General features: G+C 44.0%; 1 protein-coding gene across 14 annotated transcripts in view; it reads right to left on the bottom strand.

The window, feature by feature from the left end:
- The window catches only part of TNIK (TRAF2 and NCK interacting kinase), a 393,157-nt gene that overhangs the window by 140,448 nt on the left and 235,934 nt on the right, over positions 1–16,775 (bottom strand). For 13 of the 14 annotated variants that reach the window (XM_017346916.4, XM_017346919.4, XM_017346917.4 and 10 more), the window contains exon 3: positions 9,912–9,968. In XM_017346916.4, the coding sequence (XP_017202405.3) occupies positions 9,912–9,968 (57 nt within the window). Of the gene's footprint in view, positions 1–9,911; positions 9,969–10,145; positions 10,251–16,775 lie in introns of those variants that run through there. The other variant, XM_089330941.1, reaches the window with a different exon arrangement.

Raw genomic sequence — 16,775 nt, 5'->3', positions numbered from 1 at the left:
CAGCCAATGCTAATTATGTGTAATGTTCACTATGTACCAGGGGCTGAGTGTGCACTGTATTATTCAAACCAGCCCTATGAAGTAGGCGTTTTCAATGATGCCATATTACAAATGAGGACAGCGAGTCTCAGAGAATTTAAATAACTTTCCTAAGTTACTCGCTTTGAAATTTCAGTGAGCTCTTCATACTAGAAAACATTCTGTAAATGAATGGGGTAACCTGACAGTACAAATTTAAGAGGCTGCATTTTCTAGTATTTTCAAAGTTGGTATGGAACTTAGTTTGAAGTCTTTTTAAAACCATGGTTTATTAAATATTAAAATTTCTTAAAAAGTCAATGAGAAATAAGCATTGTGAATCACCTAATATTATCTCAAGGTGAGGTTATGCACCTATGACCTATATATATATATATATATATATATATATATATATATATATATATATATTTTTTTTTTTTTTAACAGATCTAAGGCAACAGTTCAGAGTGGGTCAGTGAGTCCCTGAATCCCACATCTTCACTGCAGCATGAATTGGACTTTGCCATGCCATTCTGCAGGTAGCACCTGGATTTGCTATATATGTTAGTTCAAGCTAAATGAATTCATTCAACAAATCCATATTTATGAAGTACCTGCTATATCCCAAGCATATTGCCAAATGCTAATAATAACAACAATGAGCATAACAGATACAAGCTGAATGACACAGATATATGCAAAATTACTACCATGGCATGTAATAGCTGATCTAATTAGCCCCAAGAAATCCAAGTCTGAGCTGAGTTCTAAAGGTCACATGAAATGTATCCAGTTGGGGAGTGAGAAAGAGAAAGTATGATGTGGTGTGATTAGGAAGGGAGTAATTTTCCTGGCAGGGAAATGGAATTTACAAGGCTCCGTGGCTGGAGGGGGTAATGTATGTTGTCTCAGGGCACTCAATGTTGCCATGGGGGAAAAAAATTGCAAGCTTGTCTGTAAGAGACCCTGCAACAGTAGCACATGATAAGCACCATGTTCTACATACTGCTCTCAAATGCTTGTAAGTAAGTAAATGTTTAGTTTTCACATTAACCCCACCAGTCAAAGTGGATTAGCCACATTTATAGCAGTGGAATGAGGAAGGCAAAGCTATATGCCCAGGGTGAGAGAGTCATAGTGAGGATATGCCCCAGACAAGATGGACCAGTTGTGGAGCTTTTCTGTACTGTTAGGCTGACCTGCTGGCATTAGGGTGGGCAGGAAGTGAGGCCCCTCAGAGGAGCAGACAGTGAGAGTCCCACGTGCAGCTTTCTCATACACAAGCCTGCACAGCCCGAGGTTCAACTCCCAAAAACCCATGTACGAAAGAGGAGGACCCAAACTCAAGGGAGCCAGAAGCTAGTTCTAACATGAGCAGGGATGCGGCTACCACAGACCGGGGGCTTATATCCTCAGGGATCCTGGACCTTTGATTTAGGTAACAGCCCCAGAAGTCAGATTGAGTCATCTTTTCTGGGGTTATAAACAGTGTTATCAATAATATCTCCCCTTTTGGCTTGGTTAGCAGAAAAAAAAGGCATTTAAGAAGAAAGTCAAAATATGAATGAGGATGTCTAGCTACAAAAGAGCAATGGAGTTCAACAAGTGAGAACCTAGCAAAGGCCAAAGGACAGAACTGTGGCAGTGCAAAGTGGGGAGGATATACTACAGGGGACCCTGTGGTCTACTGTTGAGGCACCCACCTGCAAATCTGGGTTTGAATAGCCCAGTCAATGATTCCAAGCAGTCTACTCCTTCATCTATAAGTGTCTCAATCTCACCAGGTGGCTAATAGAACCAATTATAATTGTGATCAAATGCTACAAGGTCCACAAATGAAAGGTACCACTGTACACAAACTATTAGGATATAAAAATGCTTGGCCTTGCCCAGCTCTTGCCTTTGCAGGCATCTGGGGAGTAAAACAGCAGATGGGAGAGTTCTCGTTCTCTTTCAAATAAACAAAAGTTTAAAAAAATTCAAATTAGTGCTCATGTTTATTAATTTGGACATATAAGCAGAAGTTCCCGTGTCCATTTTTGGCCCTTTGACCATCTTTCTAACATATGCACATCCATACATGACAAGCCCATCAGACAGGTCATACACCCTGCATGTGTAAACATGTGCAGGGACCCAGACACACAGAAGGTACCCGAAGTGGTGCCGTCTGCATGGAAGACAAAGACAGATGCTGAAGTGTGCGTGGGGTGGGCAGCTCAGTGGGTTCATTTTTAGAACTCTAGATGCTTTCCAAGTTCTACAGGCTGTACCGCATACAGAATGGAGGCACTGGAAATAGCCTCAAAGGTGGAGGGTGTTATGGAGATGGAGACACACACACACACACACACACACACACAACTGTTCATCTTTTCTCTGAGAAGTAAAAACACCATGTGCTTTATCAGGCTGTTCTGTCTGCTAAAGACATTGACTTAACAGGCCCCAAGGAAAAGTCCTGATGTCCAGAATGGTCTCTGAGGCAGAGGGGCCTCTGGTGCGGGGGGTGGGGGGGTACTCCCGGCTCTGCTGAACCTACCCAAGGGTCAGGCTCCCTGATCTGACAGTCCCTCACCTATCTGCTCCCCTGATAACCGAGGTCTACTCAGGCTGTGGATCCCTTACTGAGAACACGGTCTGGGCACTCAACTAGGCGAGTTTCTTTGTAGTTTCCCTCCAAACAATCTGAACACCCTTAGCTGATCCAAAGTATAGTTAAGCTACTGTGTAACAGTTCAGGGCTTTCACACCTGCTGGAGAGCAAGACTGCGGAAGATGGTGCCCATAACGGTCTTGCTGGATGCTATCACCCAGAGCATGGCACGTTCACTATGCATGAATGAGCTGTGTGACTTGAGCCTTAAGCTTCTACCTCACTTGGATCTTGCTCCAGCATACCATTTTAACAGGTGAACACTCTCCAGGCCACCAGCAACAACTCCAACAGGTGGTGAAGGAAACCAACAGCAGCATGGAACCTGGGTCACAGGACGGGTTAACAGCCCAGGCACAGAGTTTCAATATACACTCTGAAATCTTTTCATTCCCATTATCTGTCCCATTTACTCATTCATTGTATTGTCCCAGAACTGATCATTAAAACCAGGCACTGAGAACATGTCCTATATCAGGTATTGGATATTATACTCCATTTCAGCCTCAAAGCAAGTTGGCAACATTTATGTACCCATCTAATGGAAAAAGAAAACTGAGGCTCAGAATGGTTAAGAAATTTGCTCAAGGTCACTATCAGTAAGGAGAGGAATGTGCCATGAACCCAGCTCTATCCAAGTCAGAATACCATGCCCAGGCAATACTCCCGCCCTCATCTCTCTCCCTAGAAGATGGCTGTGGGCCGTGTGGGTGTACCTCACCAGCTGGATTTCAACTCCAGCCTCACCACGTCCTGTCTGGGGCTGAGCAAGTCACTTAGGCTCTCTGTGCTTGCAAGTCCTCATTTGTAAAATGAGTGTAACAGCAGTGCTCCCCTGACAGAAGGTGGTTTAGGAATTACACGAGTTAGTGCACTTTGGTACTGATGTTAAGGCCTTGTCATTGTCATTATACACTGTATCCAGAAACCATCTCCTTCTGAGAGGAGGATGTCCCCCTGACTCTTCCAATCATACCGAGATGGAAAGATTTTTTCTTTCTGTCCAATTTTAGCAAAGCATTCTACCAGCGGCTATCAAGGGACCACTTCCTTATGCTTTTGAAGAGACAGAGACCACTCATAAGCTTCACCTACCAGAATTCAGCAAGAAAGAAACAGGAATTCAGTAAGGCTGGGCTTAACTGAGTCCTTCTAGCAGGCAAATCCCAACATGCTACTCTCCTGTTCAACTTCTGGCTCCACCATTGGTGCTGGTGGTGGTTTGGGGCCAGGGGCCAGGACTTACAGTCTCACACTCCCCGTGAACAAAGCAAATCTCCTTATATGGTATCCTGTCCTTATCCAAGAGCCGGGGCTACCGTACAAGCATCATATCCCCAGTGAATGCCCAAAACTGTAGGTAGTACCACACCCTACATACCTACATATACTAGCTATTTTTCCTATCTACATATAGCTATGATAAAGTTTAATTTATAACCTAGAAAATGAGGCAGAGTTTAATAATAAAATAGAATGATTATAACTGTGCTATAATAAAAATGGAATAGCATGAGATTTTCACCACACTACTCAGGAAGGTGCACAAACTAATACTTGGGAATTATTTCTGGAATTTCATTTTAAATCTCCAGAACACAATTGGCTGGAGGTAACAGAGACCACAGAAGGTGAGGATGAGAGAAATGGGGGGACTACTGTATCCCTTTCACATTGGGGGGTTCTCCCTAAGATTATTTGAACAAAGTGTTTACTGGGAAAATTAAACATTTGAAAATCCCATAAACTCCTCGTCCAGATATTCAGGTCCTTCACTGCCTGGCCCTGGTTGGTCCAGAGTCCTCTTACATCGATCCTTCTTGGAACTTTTCAGCCTTGAAACTGCACAGTGCTCAGAGTACACTCTTAGCCTCCAAGCCCTGGCACACGCCATATCACCGGCCACAAATGTTCTGGCCTCAGTCAGGGGGAACCAGCCCCCACTGACCCACCAAACCTCACAAGTAACTTTATCTTGAATTTTATGACCACATTATAAAAATGTGTAACCTTTATTTGTAAATAGTTAGAGGGAGGTGGTATTATCATAACCTCCTCTTCAGGCAAAGGAGCATTCTTCATTTTTATTTCCAGTGCCTGTCATAAAGCAGGTGTTTAGAAGACATTTGTTAAATCAATTAAAAAAAGAACCATGCTGAATTCAGCACTCAAACACCCTTCCACATTGAAGACCTACAGTAATGTGGCCAGGAGAATGGACTCCACAGAGGGGATTAAGTTGTTGAGGCTGAATTAGTCACTCCACCCCCAATAACCTTGCTATATTGAGCAAAATATTTAAGATGCTAAGTTTTCACATCTCTACAATGCACTAATAATGGAATCTCTTTTGTAGGCTGTAGAAAGGGATCAAAGAAATTGACAAAGTTTTCAAAGGTGTTTTGGCACATGATCACGACTCCAATGTCAGCTGCCATTATTATTATTATGGGCTGGAATAGAACCAGAGAGGCACTTTGCTCCAGGAGCAAATCAGTTTTAGACACACTCGCTATAAAGACATGATATGGTCACAGAATTCTGTTCCTGCCTACCCAGCATCCTTCCCCATCTCTTTCTGTGAGAGGTTCTCCTTTGCAGATCAACCCTCCCCTACCGTTAGATTCCCCAGGCAGGCCTCTAACCTAGACGTGGCTGAAGAAACTCAGGGGTCAGTTTAGAGACTTGGGACACGTCCAAGACCCAAGCCTAGCCACTGATGTTTGGAGCAGCACTTCTGCTAGGACTAATGGTAACGGGGTTATTAGAACACAAGCCTAGAGAAGCTGGTGGGGAAAATGCACAGCTCAGAGATGAGGTCAGACAAAACTCCTAAGCAGAACACGTGGCTTCCCAAGTTTAATTCACACAAGTCAGAAGTTCCCTTCTCAGCCTCTACTAGCGTCCTGAGTAATGGCATCACAACTAGTCGTCATAAAGACACATGGTCTTTTTATTTTTATTATTTCACTAAGTCCCACATTCACTTTAGGGTATCACTGCAAAGGGACTAGTTCATCTCAGGAATTTTTTCCATAGGAAAGCAGGATTCTTTACATGGCGACAAAAGAACCATGGCCCTTTCACACATGCGGACCAGAGAAGAATAACGACAAGGCCTAGAAAAGTGGTCCTCTGACTTGTGTATGTGAGGCTCTTGAGGAGCTTGGGAACAGGTAGGTTGCCACTGGCCCGGGAATCTGCATTTCTCCTGAGCCCCACAGGGGTGCTGATGGCCCACAGCCCCTGGCAGTCCTCTGTGAGAAACTCTTCCCTAGAGAGTTCAATTCCTCTTAGAGGTTCTAGGTACATCCAGAGTACCCAAACCCAGCTGGGAAGAAATCCCCAGAAAGCAGTGAAATGGGGAAATTTCCATAATGATTTTGGGAGCTAAAAGAACTTCAAAGGCTGAGTTTAAGCACTCATTCTGAAGCGTGTGTCTGCAAATCTGGACGCATCTCGGCTCGAAAACCGGAAGGAGAGAAGCATTACATACGGTTCTTTCTGTGGCTATTTGCTGTAAAAAGGAAGTGGTCTAGGACAAAAACAATAATTAAAAATTGATTTCAAGCTTATGATTCCATGAATTTCATTACAATAAACTGCAGTAACTTTGCAGTAGGTCATAGCGTACAATTAACAAAGACGACCTCTGAGAATTCATTGCAATTCTTCACAGAGCAGCTATAATGAGCACAATTATAATAATTGGTAAGAAGCTATTTTGGCATTCCAAAATACACAAAAGACAACATGGCAAAGTGGAACGGGTTCTTTTCAGAAAGCGCCACATGAGCTTCACAAAGGAAATCTCATGCTGACCGTGGTATGAGGGGATGATACAAACCATAGAAATGAGAAACCCATTTCGTACAGGTAGCCATGTTTTGCCTGTTCTAAGAGTCAGTGGTTACCAGGCCAGCAGGTTTAACAGCAGGTTAAAGCCCCGACCCACATGGCCGGCATCTTATATGGGTACTGGTTCAAGTCCCGGCTGCTCCACTTCCGATCCAGCTCCCTGCTAATGTGCCTGGGAAAGCAGCAGAGGATGGCCCAATTCCTTGGGCCTCTGCACCCAAGTGAGACATCAGGAAGAAGCTCCTGGCTTGGGATCGACTTAGCTCCAGCTGAAGTAGACAGGCATCAGGCTAAAATTTATTAGGTTTGTGAGATGGAAGACAACACCTTTGCCACGCCCCTATGTGACCTCATGCCCCTACCTGGCCACACCTGAGTGCCCACTGGCCAATCAGGTTAATTAACCACTCCCCTTTAAAAGTGGATTCAAAGCCTGGGGCATGGTGTGTCCAGCCCTTTTTTTCCCTCCCTTCCTTCTCTGGCCTCTTGCCAGGAGGGGGCTGGCTGCAGCCCTGAGCCTCCAGGGCACATGGCCTTCAGGCCAACCCACCCTTTGCTTCCTGGCCTAGATGTTCTTCCACGTGGCTGGTTCCTGGTACTTGGTATGAACCCAGATCTACCCCTCTCTCTTAGATAAAGCCTCACTCTCCTATGCATCTTTTGCACTAAATAAAGCTTAAAATGTACCATGCTGCCTCATTCATTTATGCCGGTATTCAGAATTCTTCTCTGAATACTAGGCAAGAACCCACATGGGCTTATTAATATTGTGGATTTATTAATAAGCATACGATGATATCGTATGGCACCCCAAAGTCCGATATCATGTGGTACCCCAGGTGGGACTTTTGGGGAACTTTAAGAGGCCATATTTCATATATATTTTAGGGGGCCAAATTCCGACATCACAGCCATTGCAGCTATTTGGGGAGTGAACCACTAAGTGGAAGACCTCTTTCTCTCTTTCTCTTTCTCTCTCTCCCTTCTCTCTGTAACTCTTTCAAATAAAATAAAATAAACCTTAAAAAAAAAGTCAGTGGCTAAATAGTAGTAAATGATGTGACTAAATCACAAAAACCAACCAGCCCTTCTCAACAGGGGTTCCCCACAAGAATTAAGCCTAAACACTACAAAGCACCCATTGTACATAATGCACTGACTGTTCTATGCATATCAGATGACATTAACTCTGTGCTATCCTTGGAAGAATTGAGAAAATAGTCTCAGGTCATTGTTTCTGCAAGGCTTAGTTGCTTAATAAAACCCAGTTTAGAAAGATTAAATGGCATTCCTTAAACTGAACATAGACTCTCCAATAAATAACTAACTTTTGATTCCAAGAAAAGTGGTCTAGAAAGAATGGTTCTCTAAACAGTGTAAAGCCTCACAAGTAGAATCAGAAACTAGAAAATACCAATGTTGCACATCATGCCTTGTGCAAACGACATACAACTTTAGGCACTGATATTTGTCATGTCAGTGGAACTCAACTGGAACCACACAACAGGACTGAACTTACAGTACCAATGTCCTGGACTCCAGCCACAACCATTCATTGTGAAACTGCTAAGTGCATCCCATTATGTAGAGATTGTATTCATTCCAAGGAAAACACAAGTAGTATGAGTTCAGCAGAATTGCAAAACAAATTGTGATTTGTTCCAGTGTTGGAGCTTTATAGTGGGTTTCTATGTAGAAACTGATATTATCTGGTTTTGAGTTTTGTGTAAGTCCCTGCTAATTGCCCATGCCAATACCCACCCTCCATTTCTGAATATTAGTAACTAGATTCTTAACCAGACACACTGGAAGAATAAAAGGCTATTTCCCAGCTTTCCTTGCACCTGGAGCTAGCCAATGAAAGCCCAAGTACAAATCCTGTATGAAAGCAGAAGGTTTCACAGTGAGAGACCCTTCTCCAGACTTTTGCTCATATCCTTCCTTTTTTGCCTTCCTGGAGTGTGATGGGTGAAAATCCAACATGCATCTTGAACTGCTTATTAGAATAGTGGGGCGGACAGCTAAAAATATCCTTTATCATAGCACTGTCACAAATCTCTGTATTACCGACTCTTAGATCCCTTTAATATGAGAGTAAGATAGTTTTATCATGCTCATTCCTGTGTTATTTTGAGTTTTCTCTTTCAAATGGCAAAGCTAAACTATAAGATAATCTATGCACAGTTTCTTATGGAGAAAAGGTCAGTAAACTAACAAACTAATTGGGATTACATATTTGAACTGGTTTGCAACCTCTGAAATTCCAATAATGTATTTAAGACAAATAGTACTTTATCCACATGGTAATAAACATAACACTTTTTAAACCATAATTATATTTTTACTTGTATTTAAAAAATATAAGAGGAATTCAGATAAATAATTAATAAGGAAAGATAGTACAAAGTGTGGTACAAATGAAAACTAGTGAAACTGCTACTATAGTAGGTAATTACATTGAAACATATGCTTATCAAAACTAACAAACTGGATCCAAAACAGTATAAAGTGAAGCTTGGCATACAGATTTACTGGGTGTCTTTCTTATTTGTGTACCCATTATTGATATTTTTGTGTAAGTCATTCATTCTATGTCTATTTACACTGAGTAATCCACTTCCGGGCCGAATGGAAGACTTTGGTCTTTTAGCTTTCATGTACAGAGGACAGGCATCTTAGAAAAATCCCCCAGATAACAGAAAATTATTAACATGCTTTTGATGTCCAGTGAATCCTTTCAAGTCTGATTTTTGCCCTGTACTCTTGCAAAGGCATTAAAATATTTTAAAGAGACCCAGGGAAGGACTGAAGGCATTAGATTTTTACAATCAAAATGAAGTCTACTCCTCAGATTGCTTTTGATCATCCAGGCAGAAATTTTGTTTCAGTGTTGCTCTACTATAACAAGGACCTATGGTTATTGTGATTATTTGGTCCATAATGTTTTGGGGAAATATTCATGTTAAATACTCTACTGGAATTTTAGAGCTGCCATCCTCTTGTCTGCTCCAGTGTTAGGTAGACCTCTGGGAAACCGTTAAGACCTCTCTCTGCTATGTAATCTCAGTATTATTCTTCTAATACCTTAAAATCCTTGTTCTGTCTTCATATGCAAATATTTGTTTTATGTAAATTATTGGCACATATGATTCACTCTAACCACATAAGGAAGTACAGAGGTGTCAAGTTTAATGAATGATTTATCCATTCTCCTCTCAGCAGTTGCATATTCTTGCTTCTTTATGTTATGCACAGTGGAGAAAAAGGCTTAGACATTTAGCAAGATTATTTTTTATGGAAGAAGACATTTTTTCTAGCACTAACTTCCCTATTACAAATACATAGCTTTCAAGATGGTAAGAAAAAGATACGTTACCCCTGTGACGTCCATAACCTTAATGGCTGCAAGCTGGCCGGTTTTGACATGACGACCCTATAAAGAAAATATAATAAAAAGGGATTTATTTCTGATGAGCAATATTAGCATTCAGTTCCCACTATACATAATGCATGCCTAGACACATCAAAGTTAGAGTATGTCAATGGGGAAGACAGACACGCCAGAGAAACCTTAAATGTTTTGAAAATCTTTGTACAATTTTTTGTTTACCTATTTGAAAGGCAGAGGGCAAGCGAGATTGAGATCTCATCATCTGGTTCACTCCCCAAACATCCACAACAGCAGGACTGGGCCAGGCTAGAGCCAGGAGGCTAGAAATCAATGCAGGTTTCCCATGTGCAGCCGTCACCTGCTGACTCCCAGGGTGCACAGGCCCTGGAAGCTGGAATCAGGAGTGGAGTCAAGCTCAAACCCAAACACTCAGATCTGGGATGCAAGACCCTAATAGGTGTCTTAACCACTGTACCAAACACCCATTCCCGAACATCCCTTTCTAATGATGGCTGGTTTGGTAAGACAATTCCCACTGCTTTATTTTTGTGATTTATTTTCCACTGGGCGTCTTGTTAGAAAAAAAAAAAAAAGCAGCAGGTTGAACAGTGTGGTCCTACTGCGTCTCCAAGGCGATAGGGACAGCTTGTGTGAGAGGTGGATTTATGTGGAAGGGGATCTAGGCCAGGAAGGAAGAGACACAGACATATCTCTGCAGAAAACACTGGGTAGGTGAAGGCACCTTAATGTCCTTGATTCTTTGCTTGCTCCTTGAGAAAACTTAATGTCCGCATCCGACTCTGAGCAGCAAAGATGGTCATACCCAGGACTTCCAAATGCATTTTATATATGGCTTTCAAAATACATCTGTCCTGCCGGCGCCGCAGCTCACTAGGCTAATCCTCTGCCTGCAGTGCCGGCACCCCGGGTTCTAGTCCCGGTTGGGGCGCCAGTTCTGTCCTAGTTGCTCCTCTTCCAGTCCAGCTCTCTGTTGTGGCCCGGGAGTGCAGTGGAGGATGGCCCAAGTGCTTGGGCCCTGCACCCGCATGGGAGACCAGGAGGAAGCACCTGGCTCCTGGCTTCGGATTGGTGCAGCACTGGCCATGGCAGCCACTTGCGGGGTGAACCAACAGAAAAAGGAAGACCTTTCTCTCTGTCTCTCTCACTGTACAACTCTGCCTGTAAAAAAAAAAAAAAAAATACATCTGATCTACCACTGCTGCTGCTGCTACCAGACAGTATAACATAACCGCCAGCTGCATGACCTCAGGCAACTCTCTTAACCTTTTAAGCTTCAGTTTCCTCATCTGAAAATAGCAAGAAGAATACCCAGCTCTCAGGATAGCAGTGAGAATGAGACGAGGCTGAAATGAGAGATGCTCCACCAATGTGCCTGGCACTGATGTGCTGTCAGCTGATACTGGCCATATTTATTTATGGCCCTACCTTATGATTCAATATTGTCTTCCCTACTAGGCTCTGTTTCTTGAAGGCAAGATCCATCTCTCACTGTTGTATTTCCAGGGCCCAGAATAGGAGCTGTGGTAAGTTTCTCAATCACTTCAGTACTTGAGATTAAGAAGAGGGGATTGCTTTGCTGCAATTTAGATTCAGATTGAATTGGGGGAAGACGTGGTAGCTTGGTTGGGCCCAATTTTTTAAATTTTTTAAATTGGAGTTAATTAAAAAAAAAAAGCAGTGTTGGACTGATTTTGTAATCTTCAAGCTCCTGAATCCTTCCCCTTTCTCTGCTACTTCTCTCCCCCTCCTGCCTTAATTCTCCCCTCTTCCTGACCCCTTAACTTTTGTCCAGCGCTTGTCCCTTCCCTTCTCATACCCTCAGCTTTCAACACCTATTTGGTCTGATTCTGGGAGCGTCCCCCTCACCTTCAGCCCCTATCCTGCTCTCCTTCCTTCCTCCTCCCTCAGGAAAGAGCACAAGGAATGAGGCATTAAATCACTGATCAAACACAGTCACAGACTCAGCCCCTTATACCCACCTCAACTTTCATAAAATTGAGGGAAGGGGTTGGGTGCATTAGTGAGCAAAGAGCCCTGGGGTAGAAGACCAGAGGCTCGATTCTTGTCCAGTCTCCGACTCTATACCTTACATCTATCTGGGCTCAGGAGGCACTAGCTTCCCCATCCACAAAATGGGGGGAGCCAGGGCCAATAGTTGGGAGGTGAGAGAGGAGCATGCATCAGCATCAACTCTTTCCATCCCAAGGAACACTTGGAAACTGTTTTCACAATGACTGAGGAGAGCAGTGTTACTGCTTGGTAGCACCCAGGACCAAAAACACAGATGTTCATTTGACTTATAATGGGGTTACCTCCCAATAAACCCAACATCAGTTAAAAACACGGTAAATCAAAAATGCTTTTATGCTTGATCTTAGCCAAAAGGCCAAGAAGTGAATAAAGATGCATACAATCCACCTAACCTGCTGAACATCCGAGCTTAGCAACACAGCACACTGTAGACTAGGGTCGCTCCCTGATGTGACCGAGTGGCTAGCCAGGCACTGCCCAGCACGAGATACCATCACACCACATACTGCCAGGCTGGGAAAGATCAAAACTCAAGATACTGGGTCTCCACTGACAGCACATAGCTTTACAGCCCTGTAAAGCCAATGAGCATCCGCAGGGGCCCATCTGTGCTAAGCTGCCTTGTTGATCAACACTGAGTGACCTCCAGAGTCATGTGGGACCTGGCAGAGTCTGTGGTGCTATCATGAGGAGCTCTGCAAAGCAATCGATAGCTTTGCAATCAATAGCTTAAAGAACATAAATCATACCTTAAACAATATCTGCTCCTCTACTAAAGCATTGAAAGAGCAGGGGAACTGTTGACAAATACAGGAGACCTAATGCTCAATCTTCCATAGCTGACTTACTTTGAAATTCTTTTAATGATATCATGAAAGCTAACTCTGGCATAGCGCTTATAGGATCCCCTATAAGCTGATTCTCCTTCCACATTACCTAGGCTCCCACCTGGTCTTCCTCTGTAGACAAAACTGCTTGCAGGTCTCTAATGTACTGTGTTGTTTCTGCTTTTCTGGAGGTGTTTTCTTGGTCTGGGCTATCCCCCTGCCTTCCTGACTCCCCAATAAACTCTAGATTCAACCCAAGTATCGCCTCTTCTGATACCTCACTGTCAGTCACCTCTACCCTACCAAGGAACACAACAAATGTTTCTATTATTGCATTGAGCTCAAAGGATCAGTGATTTCCAACTCTTCTCTTCCTTTCTGGCTTCATTTGCAGCACAACTTTTCCTTGAATAAAACCTTACCTGGAACTCTCCCTCTCCCACGCCTCCCCCGACTCCACTCCCCACCCCAGTCCAGGCAGGGGCTCCGCTATCCAAGTCTAGTCTGCTCCCCTCCCCCATTCCCCTATTCTCCATGGGAGTCCCCAAGGCACCTCTGCCACCAGAGCCATTTAGGGAATTTTGCACTAGATCTTTAGCTCTTAAGAAAGCAAGGAGCTTTTGTTAAATGAGTAACTTGTCCCAAAGACACCTCAACACCTAATTCTTTTCATCAGCAGCCTAGGGCTGAGCCGACCAAGCCCATGGTGCTGAGCCAAGGCCAGACAGGAGACAGGACATGTTACATTCTCAGAGCACAGGGCGCCGGGCAGTTACTGGTCTGAAATAAAATGTCTGCCACATTTTTTTTTGGACTCAGGATATATATTTTGTTTTTTGAAATAATGCTATCACTGTCCCTGAAGGTAACATTGGAAAAGAAAAATAACCTATTTTTTCCTCTTAAATTTCACTTGCAAGCTGAAATAACAGTTCTCGAAGGGCTCGACAGATGCCTGAATAATGCACCTTAGGATGGCAGTCTGAGATTCTGGCTGCAGAACAATTAGCAGCCTCAGCCCAGTCCCAAAGGTTTCTCCGCACTTTGCACCAGGAAGGCTGCTGAGCTGTCAAGCACGGCGGAGCAGGGGAGGCCACAGAGGCACCTGCCCAGCAGGAGTTGCCTTTTACATCACCAGAGGATGTCAAACCCAATCAGCATCCAGATTAAGCCGACCTTCCGGGAATTGTGAGGAGTCAGCTGACCTACAGATCCCTGCAAACAGGAGCACAGCCGTGCCGAAGGCAGCTTTGACAGAGGCAGCTTCGCACAATGGCACACAAGTGGAGCTGAAGAGGCTGTGAGGTGCGGAAGCCCATCCTCTTTAGTGAGAAGGCCGGAATCTCACAGCTGAAGACAGCCTTAGCCTAGGATGCATTCGCTTCCATCTGACTTCAGCCCCTCGGCTGCATGTTCCTGTCACTAAACCATAACAAATGCTTTTTAATTTTTTTTAAAAATGTATTTATTATTTATTTGAGAGGCAGAGAGAAAAAGAGAGAGAGCTCCCACCTGCTGGTTTGTTTGCCAAATGTCCGTGACATTGGGGCTGGGACCAGCCAAAGCCAGGAGCCAAGAACTCCATCCAAGTCTCCCACGTGGATGGCAGCGACCCAATTATCCGAGTCACCAGCTGCAGCCTCCCAGGGTCTACATTAGCACGAGGCTGAGCCAGGAGTTGATGTCTGGAATTGAACCCCGGTACTCTCTTAAGGGATATAATCCATCCTCACCGGTATCCTCACCCCTGGGCCAAATGTTCACCCTGATAATCACTTTTTAAACAAACCCTTTGATATTTTGCTTTTAGTTAAACTTGGAACTATTTGTCACTGCTTCACATAAGACTTTAAAAAATGAAGCAAAATGGATTCTTAAAAACTTTTCTCCACTTTTTTTTTTAAATTCATCTTTCTTCATTTCTGGGCAGGGCAATGAGGGATAATGTTATTATCACAAGAGAATCTGAAAGTAAAAAATTTAATATTCCTTCCAGTTTTAATTTATTTCCACTTGTAAGAGAAAGTAAAAATATAAATATAGATGCCATCTAATTTTGGATCTAAAATGCATGTTCAGCCAAGGACTAAAAATCAAATTCTGAAGAGAAAAATCTTCTAAAAGGAGACAAAAGAGTTTTAGAAAATGCTCTACAAAAATGAGACAATGTGCTGTGAGGTTGTAGCTGCTGAGTCATTTCTTCATAAAAGAATGAACCAGAAGTTCTTTTTTTCACTGAAGCAACCAACACTCACAAAAGCTAGTGAGCAGGCTAAATCTAGAGAAATAAAATTGATATCCTGGTAGAGCCCAAAGCCTGAAGTTACAGGATATCCTTAAATCATGACAAGCTGTCCACAGAGAGGAGGAAGCAACGAATCACAGTGGGGAGGGCAAAGAGTATGGGGTCGCTTGGGGCAGAGGGCAAGGGGTCACCTGGTCCTCACGCTACATACCCCTTTCTGCTCCTGGGACCATCCTTCCTGCCACCTCACTCTGAGATAAACAACGATGCTGATTCTGTTCCACGTGAAATCACTCAACATCAAGGTGACATCCAAATCACTCAATGACTACTGTATTTTACCCGCCTCTTCACCGCCTTCCTAAAACGCATACAAGAGGAAACGCGGTTTTGTGTAAAATAGCCTCCTACTCCTGCCCTGTTCTCACTGGCATCTTCTAAGGAAGAGCCGGACACCTCTGGAGCTGCCAGCCCGAGGCTAGCCTGGAAGAGACAGGTCTTTCATTTCTGGGTCATGGAAATACATTTGTTTCCAGCAAGCAAACCAGGGTTGTTGAAAACCCAGGTACATCTCTTCTTCCCTTCCATCCTTCCACACACACACCCTCATACGTGAGCAGACTGGCTTATTCTCCTTCATCTGTAGCTTACAATCCATCTCGCATTTGTGGAGAAAGGCTTACTCAATTTTCTAGTTGCAAAGGAGTGTCCTACCTCTGTGTTTCCAAAGCATCCTATGCTAACCCCAGTGACCACAGCCAACCCCGATTTTTTTTTTTCAAAATGTACTGTAAGACAACTATGGAAATATAGCAAGCAGAAATAATGTCAGAGTATAGAACATGTAGTAAGTACAGCTGCTGTTTCGTGAATCAACTATTTTAGTATTGTCTATCTGTCCATCCCTCCGGGCACCCACCAGCCCACTCATCCACCCATCTGTCCCTGATGCCACAGTACAGCGGAACGCTTCCTAGTTGATCTCTTATAGGCTGAAGCCTAACATCTCTCACCCAGGCCCCTCTCTGGGAACTTTCCCCAAAGGTCCACGTCACCTGAGGCCAGGCACCCTCAGACACGCCGGCTACTCAGATGAGGATGGAAGTGGTAGAGGACGTGAGAGGTGGCCAGCGTCAAGGGACATTCAGGAAGCCAAGTCAGCAGGACTTGAGACCAGACTGGGTACATCTGTCCCCTGCATAGCCCCTGGCACCTGGCATAGCAGGGACTCAGTAAAAACTGGCTAAGTAGTGGACCAAGGGGAGGGAGACTTGAATTCAAGGTCTTGGTACCACCACACATCCACATCAGTTTCCCTCCCCCTCGACATTGCTATCCAGCCCCACAGTGCACGAGACCAGATAGAGCGGGGTGCAAGCAGGAGTTACAGTCACTTCGCTCATCAATGAGATGCTGGAAGGTGAATTTAGCAGATGAGTCTCTTAAATTCTATAGAGAAGTCAATTTATTTCCCTTTTCCATAGATCACAGAGAAACTAGAAACTGGTTGTAGCCTTGCCTGGAAGCCAAAGGTGAGCTCTGGTTTCCACCGTGGGACAAGAGGAAGGCCTCACGAAGAGGCCTTGGTGCTGGCCTCAGGAACACTACGCTTCGGATACGGCAGGGAGGTGGGCACAGACTCCAAAGACCCTTAGGATCAAGGAACATTCATGGCAGGTCCTTGGCTCAGTGTCACACCAAGGTTTCCCCAGGTTAAGCAGAGCA

This window comes from Oryctolagus cuniculus, chromosome 4 (assembly GCF_051225735.1).
Source record: "Oryctolagus cuniculus isolate XC-2025 breed Fujian yellow rabbit chromosome 4, ASM5122573v1, whole genome shotgun sequence".
NCBI lineage: Eukaryota > Metazoa > Chordata > Mammalia > Lagomorpha > Leporidae > Oryctolagus > Oryctolagus cuniculus.
Note: the sequence above shows the minus strand (reverse complement) of the source record. Positions and strands in the feature narration are given on the sequence as shown.